The 19662-nt window shown below is 41.2% G+C and overlaps 1 protein-coding gene across 1 annotated transcript in view; it reads left to right on the top strand.

Moving 5' to 3' along the window:
• Window positions 1-3521: 3521 nt before the first annotated feature.
• The window catches only part of SAMD3 (sterile alpha motif domain containing 3), a 67207-nt gene continuing 51066 nt past the window's right edge, over window positions 3522-19662 (top strand). Inside the window, exons 1-3 of the mRNA XM_059712949.1 lie at window positions 3522-3752; window positions 4528-4717; window positions 7438-7548. Of these exons, the coding sequence (XP_059568932.1) occupies window positions 3674-3752; window positions 4528-4717; window positions 7438-7548 (380 nt within the window). The 5' untranslated portion in view covers window positions 3522-3673. The remainder of the gene's footprint in view (window positions 3753-4527; window positions 4718-7437; window positions 7549-19662) is intronic.

Raw genomic sequence — 19662 nt, 5'->3', positions numbered from 1 at the left:
GCCAGGGTCAGCTATTTCAACTCTACTCCTCCTTACCGAGTGAAATAAAAGATACCAGCAAAAGCGCAGTTCTGCAGTTATGACTCTGCCTCCAGTAGGAGTTTCTGCCGGCAAAGCTGTGCTGGAACAAACCCACCCACCACCTTGCCCTTAACTGATGTCGTTCGTTGTGCTGGCAAAATGCTAGTGTAAATCTCTCTTTAGTACTGCCATTGTCCTCTGCTAGTGAATTTTTTTTCTAAATCTCTAAAAGGTGACAGTTACGCTACACATTTTTATTGTTCATCCTCATTTCCCTTGTGTGACAATCCCTTCTAACTTGACAACAGTATAATGCAAAAAATCAAACAGTCAAATTTCTCTTGAAGTACATATCAACATTGCATGCTGAGGCTGGGAGCTGGGAAAGGGGCATCATAATTGTTAGAGTAGGTGTAAACTTCTCAAAGGACTGGGAGCCCTGGAACCAATGTAAACCAAGAAATAATTTGGGTGGCTGGAATATAGCTCCTTCGTGGTCGAGTTTGGAATATATATTCCATTAGAAGATTCTGTGAGATTTTGCTCCCCCTCACCACTGCTATGAGCATAATTCAAATTAAATGAATCTGCCTGCAGTTTCAGAGATGTGATTTTATGCTCACGTAAAACTTTTGGGGAGAAATAATGTTTTGGAGATAAGAAGTGACCCTTAGACACATTATCTAAACTAGGGAATGCCTGCATTAGGAGCAATATTTTATACAAGTGTTCCTGATGGGGACTTGGTTATACTGACAAAGGTGTACTTTGCCCACAGATAGTGCCATTTCCAAGCAAAACAAGCCATACTCTTAAAAGCGCAGGGTTTTTTTCAGTCATTATTGTGTCTATGCTCAGAGTGTGTGATGACATAGTTCTCAGTCAAGGGCTCACACTTTTTAACACCTGTGATTGATGTTGCTATGCTGGGAGAAGTTGATAGGGTAGGCATGGCTGAAGTTTGGGCTAAGGAAATAAACTCTCATTTTTTCAGTCTCTAAAAGGCGGCTCTGGACACATGCTGTCATGAGTAGTTCTGTGGTTTTCAGTGGGTGGGATCCTGCAGAAGCCGAAGGGGCAACTTGATATAGAGGCCTACTTCTCCATAATATGCGTTTGAATGAATGGGTGCACATAATTAGTGTTGTGCTAATCATGAACAGGCAGGGATACTTGACAGTCCAAGAGCTATGGTGACTTCCGTCTGTACTTTACAGTTTATATTGCTGAAAATATTACTTCAGCTGATTTTTTTTTTGGTTCTGTTTAAAGTACTGACAGTCAAAAACTATATATTATGTGTACAAGGCATGGTTGCATCCTTGGATGTTAACATAATAAACATAATTTAATAATGTGGGGGAAAACGCCCGCACCTCAGCCATCCATCTTTAGTCCTTCTACTTTTGTGCATAAAGTAGGGGGAGGCTCTCTTCTCTTAAGCCTCCTTACATTATTGTATTGGAGCATGTAAGCCAGCTAAACTGTTGTTGAGAGGCACTTCAAAGTGGTGTAAAGTGCATGTGAATCAGTCTAACTTTCTGATGTCCCCTGAAATTTCTACCATTTAGAAAATATACACAAGCTGCATTTCCATGCACAAATACATGTTTGTATACATGTAATCCCATGCAGTTAGATATTTGTATGCAGTCTCCTTTTTCCTCCCATGGCATTTACTCTGCAATATTTGAAGTTTGGCACCTCTCTTCCTTCGTAGATATGACCTGTCATATGACGCAACCCTCATGGTCTAGGCCAGTGACCTTTTTCCATTTTTATGAATCTTGTTTTTTATTTTTCCATTGATTGGCTTTTTAAGGCAAATGTCTTCCTGCTTTGCATGCTGTTTTATCTTTTAAGGTTCTGAGGATTTTTTTTTTGGTCCTGCTCTTCACAAGGAAGCAAGAAGTGTGACAGAAAGGTGTGATTTTTAATTTACACCAGACTTCTCAGCAAATAATGACTTTTCACACCCTGTTATTGCTGCTTAGCCTGGGGGAGGAGTTGTATGGCTACTGTTGTCATATCAAATTAAATCCACTCTTGTAATTCGGAAAGACATTCCTTTTTAAATTAACCCTTTTCGGTTTTTGAAGGAATTGCTAGAGAATATTTTGAAGTTCATTTGCTGCATACAACCTATATTTTGGGTAAATTTCACACTGAAGTGAGAAAAATGTAAATATTTTTTTTTAAGTATAATGTGAGAGAGGTTGTTTTTTTTTTTCATTTGATGGCTCTGCTTCTCCAGTGAGCTTCCTGGGGACGCACCGTCATGCTGATATGGAATTTATTGCAAGATCAAGGCCTACGTGTATCATCTAAGGTAGGAAATCTAATGTGGCTGATGGTCCTGGAAGGAACATGATTGGTTCATCTGAAAGGTTCTCTTGAATCAGTAAATGCAATATTTCTACTCACAAAGCAATTATTTCAACTCTTTGAGAATTACCTCGGAGTTCAGTTGGCACCAGAGGCAAATTACACTAGGATGGAAGATCAACAAGAAAAAGCACACACGTGGCAAAAGTTTCTCACTGTAAAATAGTCATAAAGGTGAAAGGGCAATTTCCCCTACAAGTCTTCGCGATGCAATTGTTTAATTTTTTTTTTATGTGCTGCTAATTTCAGAGTAGTCCAAAAGCCAGATTAAAAGCAGATTAAGCCAGTCAGTAAGCATAGATTTAAGAATCTTGTACTCGAGATGTGGAGGGATGGATTCTGAGGTTTCCAAGCTGTAATGAAACGAAACCATTTTTCTCATCTCAAGGGCTTGTCTGTATGCTAGTCTTGCTAGTCTACAACCAATGATTGACTTGTGTGTCATTTACAACAAAAAGATTGGTTCAGACAACCCGTTCAAAGAAGGAATATTTATATGGCATCAAAGTCTTTGGGTGGAGAAGTCAGGCAATCTTACAGCAAAATTAGAGGAGGAGCTGAGTTTTCTTAGTCCCATGACACCGGAATTGAATACTCCTGGGATTGGACTGTCTTGATACCCTCTGTTCCATGTATTATGCATTTCATAGGGATAGTCTGAGTTTGAAGAGTATGAATAGCAATTAGCAAAACCAGCTCCCCCCCTTCATTTTTCAGAAGCTTTTATTTCCCCTTATTGTTTGTGATCAAGAGTTAATTGTTCACTCCACCAGTTGCTTGGTAGTGTAGAGAGGGTTAATGTGCTCGATTTACTATAACATATATGTGGCAGACTCTTATCTGGTTTCTTTTTTTTTCTTTCTGTAAAATGTCAACCATTTCCTGATGAGCAGGGTGGTGGTGAATTTCACACCTTTCTCTTCTCTGTGTGGAAACCTGGGTGTTAATGGTACAGGATCAGGTCGCATTTTATGTTATAAAGAATGAGGCAGTCTGTTAGAACAACACAAGGAAGGCAGGGAGGAAAGGAAGGGGAGGTGAAGAAAGAAGAAATCAGAGAATTTGCTGTTTGAAACAGCATTAGTTTAGTTTTATTTCTTGATACTTAACCTAGTTTTACTCAGCACTTATAAATGTAACATTTTGTGATAGAAATCTAGCTTTCTATAGAGTTTTGGAGTTAAGCATAAATATAATCTGGACTCAAGCATAAAAATAATCTTCTAATATCATTCCACAGTGGAATTTACTATTGCAACATCAGAAGATGGAAAGTTGGTCAGTTGATCAAGTCTGCAACTGGTTGATTCAGAGAAATTTAGGAGAATTAGTTCCTAAATTTCGTGGTAAGGTGTTTGTGGTTTATCTGCTTTTATTGTTTATTAACTTTTTTTTTTGTAAACAGCTTTCCTCCTCTCTGCCTTAAAAAACATAAAATGTATATTTTTTTTTACATTAAATTGTTTTTTTGATATGGAGGGTAGTTATCTGTTATAGAATAGCTTCAGCTTTTTATAGAATTTGAGAGAGAACGGATTCAGGCCGGATAAATCAAAAGGAGTCTAAAGATTTATTAAGAAGCCTAAAAGAACTAGTGTGTGAGACTGAAATCTATAAATAAGTACACCTTCTAGGAACAAAATTGTAGGTTTATGAGGATATGTTTAGGCCTATTTAATATTGCATGAGTCTATTTGAAATGGTGCATCTTTAATATGTAAATGTTTTATCTGTGAATATATGAATGCTCTACAAAGGATTGAGGAGACTGGCATTCAGGCATATTGTGCTAAAGCTTTTCCTCATTAAAATATCAGTATGTTCTGATCCAAGCAAATAAGCCTGTCTGAAAGTACTAAAATAGTTAGTTAGTTTTGTGCAAACTTCATGTTCCAGATTCAAATTCTTGTTACTACCCAACAACCTGTAGAGAATTTTAATTCCTTAGCATTTTGGAAGAGACATTTAGCAATAAATTGTTTATTTTGGTATGATCCATGGAGGAGAATTTCAGAGGTAAAAAGCAGTTTTGTCTTGGAGATACCTCACCTTCTATCTTCATGGTGCATTCAGAATCTAACAATAAAGTAACATGACTTTTTCTTTCTCTTTAATATTTAGAGGAAGAAGTGAGTGGAGCAGCTCTTTTGGCTCTGAATGATCGTATGGTGCAGCAGCTAGTAAAGAAGATTGGGCATCAGGCAGTACTAATGGATATGATTAGCAAATACCGCCAACGAAATAATGAATTAGAATCCCTTACTTACAGTTGTGACACAGTCCCTCCAACATCTCCAGAAGCAATCAGTGGGTGAGTTGTCATGAAAGAGTAATTATGATTCTGTTTAAGTACAGTTTCCTGTTAATAATTTAACACTAGCATTCAATATTTCTGTAGCTGTAAGTTTAACTTTTTAAATATTTTGATCCTAGATGGAATGCGTGTTCAGTGTTATAAAAGCGTATTACTGCATGGTTTTTATGAACATTCCTGAACAAATTGTTCTAGGTGGGACTGATAGCTGCATTTACGAAATTCGCCCAGTGTTTCCTTTATAAGATGTGTTTTCATTTGCTTATAACTTTGCCAAACTTTAACCACATAGACTGATATTTTCCAAAATGGATGTCTGCCTCTGACTGAAGTTTTCTGGAGAAGTACAATCAAAGAGCTTAAGCTATTTCCAAATATAAGGCTAGGGAAAAATGCATTAGTACCCTTATGCTTTGGAGTCGGGTCTTGAAATCTTACAAGGAGGTAATCTTTGTTCCATATATATTTCCTTTTTTGAGATCTTTATAAAATCTACCCACATTTGCTTTAAAAAAAAATCAGACCTTGACCAAGCTCAGAAAGGACTTTATGATTTTTAGAAGCTTTGGGAAGAGTACGCTGGGATAAGAAGCCCTGGAGGAAGTACGACTGGAATTTTAAGGTGGCAAAGAGAAGGGAGAGAAACTGAGAATAGGAAGGGGAACCTGTAGGAATTAAGAAGTGTAATGTAATAGGTGATGGGTGTTTTGAACTACTGTGAGTAGGGACCTGGAATTGGATATAGAAAGGTTACAGCAGTGCTTAACCTGTCATGTCTCTCCTCCTATTTTTAATTTCATGATCACATACTCTCTTTTCCACAGGATGCCTGCCTCAATCAGTATATCAGAAGCACCTGCTTCAAGGATGGAGCAAGGCCAAGCAGTAAAGTCTATTGTCAGTGGGGCTCCTGTTTCATTTGCTGCAGAAGCTGGAAGGTGTGTAGCAATTGCAGTAGAGAATTGCAAAAAGGGAAGGGATGGTCTCTTTATTAAGGCAGCTGAATGCTGCCCTGGAGAATTGGATTCTGTCTGTGCCAGTGCAGTAGAGTTCCTACACAGTGCTAGAACTTCTGTAGTATCACAAGCAATAAAACTTTCATCTTTTTTTCCCTTTCTACCACCACATATTTCTTATATGGATACTATTCCTAGCTGACTTGCAACTCCTAGACTTCATCATCCTATTCATTTTCCAAGGGGCACCAGATGAGACAGCAGGAGTTCTAACAGCCAGGGGGTTGTACTCAGTCTAGCATCTGCCTTGATTGGGTACCAAAATGAGAAGTTGTAACTATATGAACATGAGGTGATGAAACAGTTTCACATCCAGCATTTCTATTGAAGCCCCTGAAATTTTGAATTGGGACTTGGATACTGGCTTAGAGCTTTAGGTTTCTTGCTAATTATATGGTCAAAATGCACCAGGAAGTGCCATAGGACCTGACAATTTTGCATGGTGTCTCCACGGCTGCGTGAGTGAACAGTCTAGTGCAGGATTTCCAAAGTATGACCCACAAGCCAAAGGCAGCCTATGAGTCTTTTGATGTGGTCCACCACCCAGGACCGCTATTTCAAAATGGCATTCCCTCCACTGGGAAGAGACTGGCACAGCTCCTGGCCCTGAGCCCACAGTAAGCAGCCCATCCTCACCCTGCACAAAAATCTGGAGGGGCACATGTCCCTCATTCCTCCCCCAACGGTGCACATAGCTGTGGGGAGCTGCCCCACCTCCCCACCCCTCCAGATGAGCCACCCATGACTCTATCCTGCTCCCAGGGTCACATTCACTACCCTAGCTGGGCAGTGCCTGCCCCTACCCCACTCCCTCCCTCACCATGGGGACCTTGATTTCCCACCCCAGCACAACCCTTTCCTCCCCATGCCCCCTCCCCCCACAGACTTAACAGCTGGGTGCTGCGCTCCAAGCTGCCAGGATGCATTTCTGTAAATCAGCTATTGGATCGGTATCAACTGATATGGCTTGTTAATAATTGGCCATCAGTATCAGCCAAGAAAATCTTTATCAGTGTACCCCTACTTAAAATCATGACTGTTCAATTAATTCATGGAAAATCACTTTGTATTTCTGCAGTTAAAATTTTGGAATTCTAAAATTTCTCTCTGTACAAGGGCTGTCCAATTGGCAGCTGTTGGAGGGTTAATATGTAGCCTTTGAGCTCCAGCCTGGCCACCACTGACCCCACCATTGCACCTATCTTGGCAGCTGGGTTCTTTGGGCTCTCCCACCCAAAGAACCACTCTCCTCTGGCTTCTACTTCCTTTGTCCTCTCCTGGGGGCAGGATGACACAGCAGAAGGAGGCTATGGTGGGATGGGGGTGAGGGGGTCTTAGGATCATAGGAAAGTAGGGCTGGAAGCAGACAGGGGTGCTGCAGTTGTGGTGGGGGGAGCCAGAATGCCCATATGGCTATGGGGTTGGGGGGAGGAGTTGGGCTGCATGCCCAGCTGGGAGGGGAATGGGGAGGCAGACTGCCTGCACAGCAGGTGTGGGAGGAGCCGTGCTACCTGTTCTGTGCCTGCAGTAGGGAAGAGTTTCCTGAGCTGCCTGTTCAGTGGGGAAGAGCCCAGGGGAAGCTGCCAACATGGCTAACAGCCCCTGGGCTTATGGCCCCCATCTGCCCAGAAGCTGGACAGCTCTACTTCTTATAATTTTTGTGAAATGTACAGCTCATCAGTGAAAAACCTTCTCTTCCAGGACTAATGATGTGCAAGTGTTCAATCCCTTTGGTCCTACAGAGAAGACCCTTTATTTTTCTCCAGCAGAAAATAAAGAAGGATTAATTGACCGAAGAGTCTTAAAGCATAAGTGAGTTAATAGAGCATTTGCTAACTTACAGTTGTTTTGAAAATGATGTTAAATGTTTGTTTCTAATGCTGAGACTATGTAGTTATTTCTTGTTGTTAGGACATTCTTGTATGCTCGGTTACAGAAATTATTCAATCTGTTCCTAAATACTGAAGGACAACTCTGCTCTCAGGTATACTGATATAATTCCCAGAGAAATTAGTAGGAGTTGAAATACAGTTATGCTAGGGACAAAAGGGAGTCCTTGTTTAACAGTGAAGTGAGTAGGTTAGATTTTTTTTCAACACTTCTAGCTTTCTGCAGGAGAACAACAGTTTCAGAAGACTGTGCTTTTCTTTTTCTTTTTTTTTTGTTAAATAAAACCCAATATTGGCAGAATTCTGTAGAAATGAAAGCTGCTCCTGCAATGTTCTGACTTGCTTCATGGAGATTAGCCTTCTTTCATTAAGGGCTTATGGGCTAAAATATTGCACATGGGCAGTTATGACAAAACAGCTGACTTATAATGAAGCCCTGCCTTTATATATATATATTGCACCATGGTCAATTAGATGCATGTCCATACCCTTAGTTTTGCCTTTATAGACATTTTTGCTCTGCCAAGATTTATACAAGAACATTTCCCTGAAGGACAATGTACTGTAATATTCCTTTAAAAAAACAGAAAAGGTGGGGACACATCTATTAGGAACTAGGAAGAAAGGTACAAATAAATCAAATAATGACAACCTTAAAAAAAAAAAGAAAAGAAAACGTAATGGTTTGTCACTTGAGAAGACCCTTATTTAACTAGGAAATAACTCACAAGTCCTAAACCCTAAAATTTCACTGGCACTTTCAGCATGTTTCTATCAGAAAATAAACTATATATAACTTAGAGTATAACTTTTCCAATAAACCATAATAAGTGTTTGTAACTTCCAGGATCCATTTATTTTTAATGATGAATAATTTTATCTTATGTTTAATGATGGGTAATTTTATCTTGGGCTGCACACTCTTAAAATGGGTTATGTGAATCACCATAACCCAGAATAGACTAGCTCCAGAAAACATCTTCACTGCTACAGTGTGCAGCTTTCAAAGACCCCATAGCTAGTTAAGGGTTACAATTTCTTGATCCATGCTTTCTTTGACTTAACAACAGTTTCACATGTTGAAGCATACACTATGCAAAATGGATTCACTTGAGGGCTACTGGTATATATACTGGGTTCAGAGGAGGCAACAACTGTGAGTGTATGTCTTCATTGTTTGACGATATAACTACAAACTATGACCCATTTGCTTGGAAGGTCAGAATGAGAAGCTAGCATATAGATTTTGCCTGACTAAAAAAAAAAAGAGAGAGAGTTAAAATTGGGGTAGAAAGTGTTACTTAATGGACATAGTACATCCCACTAAAGTAGCGATCTTTTACAGACACAAGATGTTTACTGCAGAGTTGCCTAATTAGCTCCACAGTAAAACATCACTGTCTACATGTGTGGTGCTATTAGGACAGAGTAAACTAACTCTGCCATAGGATAGTACTGCCAAATACAAGTACTATCTTATGGCAGAGTTATTTACTCTGCCACAGTGCAGGTGTGTAACAATGGGGCAGCCAAACATACCTGTCTCAGCAGGGGAGAGTCCCTGGAAGCACAACAAGCCCTTGGTGGAGAGTAGCCGAATGCCCAGTAGGGCAGGAGGCAGTTAGTATTTACTTGCAGGTGTAGAGCCGACAGCGACGACAGAGCAATTGGTGCCACTACAGCTGTTTATAAGCACCTACTCCCTGCAGGTCTGGCAGCGTGCCGGGAGTGATATCACGAGCCCACAACCTGGCCCAGCCAGTAAAGGGGAAGCAGGGCTGTACAGAGAGGGCAGAGAGAGCACCACGGATACAGCAGACCCAGAAACTTTGAAGTCGGCAGGGAGCAGACTGGTATCCACAGCCTGGAGACTTGGAGAGGTTTGCAGCCAGCCGGTGGCCCAGGATCACCCAGGGAGAGACTCCCTGTAGACCCTGGCACCCAGGAACTGGGAGAGAAGCATGCAAGTCAGGCAGCCGCTGGAGCCTGGAGATCCAGGCGTGATGAAGACACTGCCACCTTTTATTTCCTTCTTCCTCAAGAGATAATTGATGTTGATGTAGAAGTTGCAGACTCAGCAAAGGGGGCATGGACTTAAAGGCCCTGAATTGATAGTCTGCTCACAAGTTGATTTGAGCAGAGGGGATTAATTGATGTTTGATTTTGAAAACCCACAAAACTGATTATAGACCGAATTAATTAAAGGAAGCCCATGGATTAATCGGTGTGATGTTAATGTGGGGTGACCCCTGAGTTAATTGGTTGCAGCTGACCCAGGATTGCATTTGGACTTTATTGTTCTAAGTAAATCCAGGAATTAATTAATTTTTTGTGAAGCTGGATTAAAACCCCATGGTTTACGTGACAAGAATAGTGAAGACCTGTGGGCCAAAACTGATTGAGGACCAGGCATCGCCAGGGCATAGGTGTGTGCCATCAACATCAGACCAGGGTAGTCTGCGAGCAGGACTGCTGACACCATCATGAGCTTGGTTGGCATGTAGATGGGGTGTAGGGAAGGAAGAACCCCAGGAGCCTCCATAGCATTGTGCACTCACAAAGGTACTGATAACATCTCAAGATCAAGGCATGGCAAGAAAGTTGAAGAAGGTACCCCGTGCACAAGTCACATTGCCACCCTCCTGTGTGGGTGTCCGCTTCACAACTTGTAGACACTGATGGTGCTGCCTGGGGCATGAGGGTACTTCATGTAGGAGCTGCCTGCTGGCCCAGCCAGACCCTCTGCAGTGCATTGAGCTGGGCTTGAGCAGCCCTGGGCTGGCAGGCTGACCCCCAGAAACCCCTGCCAGCCACAGCTGCTCTGCCCTGGCCCAATATGATGCAGTCCTGGGTACACATGTAAATAGAGCAATAAACTCTGGCACAAACTGCAATGGAGTTTATTCAATCACCTTAATAGCACACGTAGATGTACCCTGTGGTATTAAAAATATGTAAGGTTGGGATACGCAGCGAGATTACATTTTTTCCTGAAATGATAACTGTTGAATTTTAGGTGATAGTCTTGACATTTAATGTGCAGAGGCCTGAGGTTTTTATGCTGTCTGTATACAAGTTGCTAAGGGGCAGAACAAGATGTATGCTGTAGAACAGGAATCAGCAACCTATGACCCAAAAGCCAGATCTAATTCGCAAAGCCTCAATCTTGCACAGGAAATGGTAGCATGGAGCTGCACCATGCTGCTGCTCCTGTCTATTTCGGAGCCCACTGCTCTGCTATGTCTGTGCTGCCATTGCTGCAGAGGGGTGAGGAATCTGCAGCAAGGGTGAGTGCAGGCAGCTGGCCACTGTGGGGGACAGAGAATTCCAGCCCACAGCCACAGATGAGTTGCAGCCTCCATCCTATGTCAGCAAAGGCCTGCCAACCCCTTTTCTAAAAGCTTCTATTAGCAGAACAGAAAAGCTGATAAACTCGTATGGGTGGATCTTTGGTTGGTGTGTAAGTAAAATAGAAGGCAAGGTAGATTTGCACCTTATAGATTAATCAAAGTAAATGTATATCTTTGGCTATAGATACTAGATATATATAGCATAAGGTTTCATGAGCAGAAGCTCACTTCATCAGATATTGTGAAAGGACGTACAGAAAGCAGCATCTGATGAAGTGAGCTTCTGCTCACGAAAACTTGTGCTAATATATATATATATATATATATATATGCAATTAATATATTTGGTTAGTCTATAAAGTGAAAATCTACCCTGTCTTATAGTTGACTGCAGACTAACACAGCTAACTAAGTCTCTTTCTGCTCATGGTAGTAAAATCCTGGGCTGGGCTGGTGGAGAGGATGGAAGTATGGAATACATATCCTGAAGGTTCCTTTTTCACTCCCGGGGTAACTTATATGTGGTATATTTGGATTTATCCACCAAAGTAGGATAAGTTAACATGTATTCAATTATTAAACACTTAAAAAAAAAAAAAAACTTGAGATCAATAATGGCTACTTTTTTGGTAATTCACCATAATGTTAATTTGATAATTTTTCCAGTGTTTTTGGCCTTGGTTTTCTTGTAACTTTTTATCATCTAGTGATGCATTTGTTACTTTTATGCTACAGACTTGAAATAGTGTAAACAGCATAGCAATGTAAACGAACCAATCCATGCACCAGTTGTTCTATGGTAGCTGCTTGTGTACATGCTCTTACCCCGCGATGAACAAAAGCTAAAACTGTGGCAGCTTAGCTGTCAATGCAACAGAATAGGTGACTTGTGATAAATCCTTGCTTTCTTTATCTTAAGGTAACTTTTTCAAGTTCCCGTACCCTTAACCCATGACAGCTTTCTTTCATTGAGGGGTATGCTATCTTTCATTTACCTTGCAGTAAGAGCCTGCACAGTGTCTCTGCTGACACATGATAAAGCCCCATCATTCTTTGTGTCTCAGTAATTTGTTCATGTGCCCATGCCCTAGCAATGTCCATGTGGAGAGTTATAGAAACTACAGCACTATGAATTCACACTGTATTTTTTCCCTATGTAGGAAACTCCTAAAAGCCTCCTTCAAAGTACATTTCTTAGTATTACAGAGAGGTCAAGAGAGACCATCATCAACTTGATCATTTAAACATAAAAATAAGGGTTAAGAGCAGCATGCCTCATATACTTTACCCTCTCTTCCACTATTGAAAAGAAGCACCAAACTGCATTGTGAACTCATAGTCAGAAAGGAATCTGCAGGCTGTGATGGCAGAATTCTTTTCAGTAATAGGTCAAGAACAAATAAATCAATGGGGAGACTGTTCTTGTTGAGCACTCAAAGTAAAGGTTAAAGCTGTAGTAAAGCTCTTCTCTGAAATAACCCACATAACATACAAAAATGCTCTGGTGAATATTTTCCATATCTGCTTTTCTGTCTCTAAGCACTAGCTCCTGCACAGCTCCAGGCAGTCTAAGTTGGCCTTGTTATTAAGAGAGCAGCTGTTTTTGCTTCTGGGGACTTGAGGCTGCTGTACAAAATAAACATATTTATTGGCATATATTCTATACGCACTTCCTCAAGGTTCATTTTTATCAAATAATATATATTCCATACCCCTTTCTGACCGTGTCTTTTAAGAAACTCAAATTGTTCTCTTTGAAGAATGAGCTCCTGACAAAGATTTATTCTCCCTCTTTCTCAAAATGTGTTTCATAGCTTTCAAGAGGTGTTGCATAATGGACTTCCTTTCTGAATGCCTTGGAGTGATATAATTCATGCAGGGGAGATTTCTGTGCACAAGCAAGACAGCAATTTTTCCTTTCAAATCCTTTCTAATGTGCTAACCTCATTAGTGTAAATATGGGAGGGATTTTTTAGGTTACAGTCTCACCTTCTATGAGCTAAGTGTTCATCCAATATCAATAAATATCTAAAACATTCTCATTTTAATCTGTCCATCATTTGCTGACACACACTTTTTAATCATCCATAATCTGAACCTAGATAGTGTTAGGATATTGCACAGAAAATATATTTATACTTGTGCAGGAAAACCAAAAGACAGTGGTAAATCTAACTAGTCCTGGATGATTTTTTTACTTATTATTTTAACCTGAAATGTTATAGATTCATAGATTCATAGATGTTAGGGTCTGAAGGGACCTCAATAGATCATTGAGTCCAACCCCCTGCATAGGCAGGAAAGAGTGCTGGGTCTAGATGACCCCAGCTAGATGCTTATCTAACCTCCTCTTGAAGACCCCCAGGGTAGGGGAGAGCACCACCTCCCTTGGGAGCCCGTTCCAGACCTTGGAACCTTTCCTAATATCTAACCTCAACTTCCCTTGCTGAAACTTGAAACCATTGGTCCTCGTTCTGTTATCTGTCACCACTGAGAGCAGTCTAGCTCCATCCTCTTTGAAATGCCCTTCAGGTAATTGAAGGCTGCTATTAAATCTCCCCTCAGTCTTCTCGTCTCTCCTCAGAAGTCATGTGCCCCATATCCCTCTAACTATTTTCATTGTCCCCCACTGGACTCTTCAATTTGTCTACATCCTTTATGTAGCTGGGGGAGGGGGAGATGTGCAAAATGACAATACTCCAGATATGGCCTCACCAGTGCCAAATTGAAGGGAATAATTGTTTCCCTTGATCTGCTGGCAACGCTCCTACCAATGCAGCCCAGTATGCTGTTACCCTTGTTTGTAACAAGGGCACACTGCTGGCTCATATTGAGTTTATTGTTCACTGTAACCCCCAGGTCCTTCTCTGCAGAGCTACTACTTAGCCAGTCAGTCCCCAGGCTGTACCAGTGCATGGGATTATTCCATCCTAACTGCAAGACTTTGCATTTGTACTTATTGGACTTCATGAGATGTCTTTTGATCAAATCCTCCAATTTGTCTAGGTAACTCTCTGAAAACCTCACCCTACTCCTCCAGCATATTCACCACTCCCCTGAGCTTGGAGTCAACCACAAGCTTGCTATGGGTGCAATCTGTCCCATCTTCCAGATGGTTGATGAAGATACTGAACAAAACCAAGCAATCACCTACTGAACATAACTACTCAAATTATTGTCAGCACTGGGTCTCCAAAAAACCTAAAAAATGAGGAAGTGGAATATAACATTATCCTGCTTTGGAATTCCCGTGGTATATATCTTGCATAAAATGCCAGTGTAATGATTCTAAAAGAAAAGCTCCACTGGCTTGTTTGTCAAATCTTTGTTTGCAATAAGGCTTTTCTGAATAGACTTTTTTTTTATCCTCTGAATATATTGTACCTTCCCTGCCATTAGAGTGATCATTGGTAGCACCTTCCCTTCTGGACATTATAGGTTTTTTCAGTTGACTCCTTACAGGTTTGGTGTGCAAGAGGAGCCAGAATGGATGTTCTCATGCTTATTACAATGAGTCAAACTAGAACCAGGGAACTGGTTCCCACTGGTATTTTTTAAATTGAAATGGGACACTACCTGAACTGTAATTTTGTCCTATCTGAACCAGAACTGCTGTAAAAACAGGTTATAGTTAAAGTAAAGGTGTAGCTGGGTATTTTAAGAAAATGACCACAATCTTATTTCCCTTGTAAAAGAAGACATGGGTGAGTGATTGGTAGTAGGAGGGTTTCCCCTACTGACAGCAGTGACATTTAGGAGGTTCACGTGGGTGCACATGCACCCCCTATGAAAAGGTGCCAATGACACTGTCAGCAATGCCTACATGTGCCGCTCACCACCCCTGCCACTGATACTGCCGGCAGCATCTGTGGGTGGTCACCAACCCCTGGCTGTTGCTTGCCTCCCTCCCCCCACCACCGCCAGTGCCGGCGGCATCTGGAGCAGGTCCCCCACTTACCACTGCCACCGCACTCCCGCCTCCACCAGCACCACTGTGCCCCCCACAGCTGCCGAGGGCACATGTCATTCATGCCTACTGAAGTGAAAAGAGAATGAAAATAGAAGGAAGAGCTGCATAGTGCAAGGCAGGAAGATACTCCATCTAGCTTAATTTGGTCCCTGGAATGGACAAGGTTGGGATGGAAACCATTGCCCATCTTGATCCACTGGGTAATCCTCAGTTGTTCTGGTGCAGAAGTGTGGAGGAAGGGCACCATCCTTGAGGTTAAATGAACTTGCCCAGGTTGGTAATAACTCATGGTCACCTATTTCTGAACTGCTTCTCAGACTTTTTTCTGCTACTTTGCAAAAATCACAACCCTACTTGATTTAGATTCTGGAATATGCAATTGGGCTATACAGTTTCCTTTGGTTTCTTTTTAAAAATAAGTTTCTGCTATAATTTACTACAGCAGTTGAAAATTAATCATGGGGAAGATCCAATAAAATTCCTAAGAAAGTTCTTCAAATATGAAAATATTTAAAACAAACAAACAATCTTTTTTGGTCAAGTTGGAGAATCATTGTGCAATTCAGTCATGCCAGAAAATCATGTTGGCAACCTGGAAAGACTCATTGAAAAGCCACTGAGTGGTATAATGTATCTTCTATACAGGGAGAGAAAATTTACAAAATAAAACTAGCAAATGGCTGCAATATGCACAAAGTTGTGATGATTCTACATCCAAGAAATCTACCACAGCACAAGCTGTTTTGTACTCCAAAGTTTATAACTAAGGCAATTATTATAATTATTTATGAAGTTCCCTTATTGCATTCTTGCTGAGAATTAGTCACTGCAAATGGAAAGTTATAGACATTTTCCAAAATTATTAACCCTTTTTTAGAAGGCTTGGGGACAAATCTTGTACTGAAGGCTGAAAATATGAGACAAAGTTGCCACTGTTGCAGCCACCATGGGGGGTGGGGAGGGGAATCAGAAATCATGGGAAGACTAATTTAATTGTCAAATGACTTGACTGATTCCATTTAGGGATTAACATTCTGTATATATTGCAGGACACATTGCTTTTCTAACCTAGCACTGAAAGAAATCAAGAAAAGATGACTCTCCAAATATTTTAAATCCAAGATTCACAAAATTGATGCATATAGAATTGTTCCAAGGTACACAAACGGCATTACAACAAGTAATGGAGTAAAAGTGGTGAAAGCAGTGAAGGTAGTGGTTAGGGATCAGGATGCTGAAGGTATAAAACAAAAAGTTCGGAATAAAGGGTGAACAGAGTGTTTGCTCTTCAGAAAAGATGCTTAAGAGCAAGAATATAGACCAAGATCAGAATAATTTTGATGAATGTGGTTGCAGGAACTCACTTTGGTCTGTCACAGCTAGGACATTGGTGTTGATGTACTTACTAGCACTACTGCAACTTCACAATTACTGCAAACCAGGTATAACTTTTCTAGTGTTGTGGGTGTCTCTATGAGCTCACCACATAATGTATAAGAGCAGGCTGTTAAATCTGATAAAGTAGTTTATGCCTCTGAACCAGCTGGTCTTACACATTTCATTAGTTTAACCATAGGTGTAATGTTGCTCTATTTTAATTAAGCGAATATTTCTATATGGTTGCTTGTGTATATAGGAAGGATATTAGTGTGGAGTTGCATCTCTTTCTCGCTGACCCAACTATTCAATTTTAAAATTATTTTACTTATTTATTATAATTACTTACTCATCTTTGAGGTCACCTAAACCTAACATATTTCTTCCTTTACAGTTCATGGAAATTAAAAGATTTTTTTCATACCTTGTTTAGAGATTGAAAACTAATTATGTACTCCCGTGTAGGCTGGGGCAAGTTTGAGAGAAACTTCAACAGTACTGTGGAGCTTGGAGTGCTTGTTATGTGCTGGGAAGCTTTGAAGGGGATAGGGAGTGACAGTTTCCATGGAAGCAGACATGCTGGTTTCCAGGGAAGTTTTCTTAATTGACTCACAACTTTCATTTAGGAGTTTGACTTCAAGCTAAGCAGCTTTGTTCCAATGAACTGAGGCAGTGGAAAGATATAGCTTATAATTCTAACGGGGCCTGGTGACAACTTCCAAAACTTCCCACCTTTCTTGTTAAGGTTGGTTTGGCTCTAACAGTGGTAGCAACATTGCCCATCTTACTGTGTGATAGTTTGCAAGCTAGCTACATGGTTTGAACTTAATGTCAAATCGACCTAGCTTGAACTGGATTAATTAATGCTGGTTAAAAATCACTGGTGATAGTTGGCTTCCCATCTACTCTAGGACTTCCATTATTAGTAAAACTGAGGAAATTGAATCAGTGCAGGTGGTACCAAAAAGCAAAAGGATCAAAAATCATGGGCTGCACAGCACCTTGAATAAATAGCATTTAGAAAAGGAAGGCAAACATCAGAGGTGTCCATATCATCTATGTGCGATGTCTGTATTCCAATTAACATGTATAATTAAAGATAAAAAGGTTGATTCAAAAAAATTGCATACCTTTTTCTGTAATATGGTTAAGCCTAGGTATACAATTCTTACTCCTCTGTTTGTCACGCTTGGTATTCATGGGGTACAGGCAGGTGTAATAATTGTACTTTTATCAATGAATACTGATACAAGATGTTATGATGCAATTGTTAAATCAGCATGAATCTGTAGCACTACAAGTGTAGTAAAACTGCTCCAACTTTAACCCTGCTTCGTCCAAGGTCAAATTGAGGGCAGTTTCACTAACTTGTATCACTCCCTATAGACTCAGGCCCATGTAAATAGCTGTATCCTTACAGGAGCTCCCCCTTTCCTTTTAAAGTGGCTTAAAGATATGATTGTTCATACCTACACTCTTGTATTTTTCTGCCTTTGATGCCATTAACTAAGTAACAGTTGCAAAACTGATCTGGAGGGAGAGGTAATTAGCTGTGTTAGTCTGAAGGTGAAGCTAGGGTAGCACCCTGGGGCATGTATAGATGAAACGGAGACCCTGAATTGAAGCGGTAGGTTTTTAAAAACAACACTTCAGTTTAGGGCCCTTTAAACCCCAGTGTTGTGCACACACCTGAACTTACCTGCCTCTCCGGTGGCGGTGAGGGGAGGGCAAGCTGCCGGCAGGTGGAGCGATCCCTGGGTTGGGGGTTGGGGACTGATGCTTCCCTCGGTGGCAGCGGCAGCCCCCACAGGCAACACCTGCCTGCAGGCACCCAGCTCAGGCAGTCCTGGGGGGCCCAACAGCCATGGAGGGAAGCACCAGGCCCCTGCGCAGCTTAGGCATGCAGGCAGGCAGGCTCTTGGGGTGATGGGGGGGGAAATAAAAAGATCTTGGGTGGAGCCTGTTTATCCAGGCTGTGGCCAAGCTGCCTCCGTGAGCTTCCTGCAGAGCCCTGAGCTGCATGGAGCCTGGTGGATTTGCTCCACGGCTATAGGGCAGCAAACTAAAACTCCTCAGTCATTTAAGGTGCATTACACTGCCAAGTTTGCTACAGTGGCTGGAATTACTGTGCAATACACTGCCGAAGCATGCAAACAGTAACACCATTAAAGCGCTGCAGAAGCATTTAACCCACTTTAAAGTGTTGTGCGCACATGCCTCTCATTTCGTCAACACACAGCCTTATAGAAACTGGTTCAGAGAGCACAGAGGCTTTTGTAGGTGACAGCTAGGGTTGGATCCAAAGGAGATACAGGCTAAGGACCAGAGCATAGAAAGTTTGAACTAGTGGCTAGGACACAGGAGAAGGCTACAGGCAGGGGAATTACAGAGGCATAGTCTATGTCACAGGTTGCCAAAGCTGAACAGAGTTCACAAAGCCCGAGCGTATTAGCAGAGCTGAGCAAACTGGAATTCAGAAAACCCCAACGTCCAGGGAGGCTCACCACAACAGACTTTCAGGCAGAATTGTTGGCTGGTTTACAGTCTGATGCCAAAGGTGGACTTAAATAGGAAGCTTGCTATCCTCAGTAGCCAGTCAGCAGGCCCTGCAGAGCTTTGTAACCTAGAGAAGTACGTAGAAAGGAGTTTTTTCCTGCCATAATAGCTTCACCACTTCACCATCCCTCTGCATGAATGCTTAGCTAGCAAAAGCTGTTAGCTTCTACAGTGGGGGTTTTATTAGCATAGCTACATTGGTTAGGTGTGACTCTTTTTTGTTTGGTTGGTTCTTCAATGCTTCTAGTTGATATAGAAATGCCAGTAGACCCGTGGCTTAGTGGCTCTTGTGGAGAGAACTTGAGACATGAAAAGATGTATATTTTGTGTTAGACCTCAGTCTAGTCCAGTGATTCTTCCAAGGGTGCTACGTGGTGCTACACAATGTTAATACTGTTAGGTGTGTAAACATGATTCACAAGATAAACCCAGAAATTTCAAATAGGAATCCTTAGTGTCACAACATTTTGACCTGTAATCTTTCTTTGCAACAGAAGAATTCCTCTATTATTTTTCTGTAGTCAAAAATGGAGTGCAAACTAAGAGCTGACATCTTCTGAGGGGCATCTTGAGTCTAAGAAGGTTGAGAACCACTGGTTTAGTCTCTCTCTCTCTCACCTTCCTTTAGTAATTGCCTAATAATTGTCATTGTTAATTCAGTCACAGTTTGTGCTAATCTTATTTTAAAAGGAAATTTCAGTCACGGCTTGTGCTAATCTTATTTTAAAAGGAAATTTCCATAACTCCCAATACACTCTCACAAGATGCCAGTTGAAATTCATTC

The sequence above is a fragment of the Alligator mississippiensis genome, chromosome 1 (assembly GCF_030867095.1).
Source record: "Alligator mississippiensis isolate rAllMis1 chromosome 1, rAllMis1, whole genome shotgun sequence".
NCBI lineage: Eukaryota > Metazoa > Chordata > Crocodylia > Alligatoridae > Alligator > Alligator mississippiensis.
This window is presented reverse-complemented; position numbering and strand designations above follow the sequence as displayed.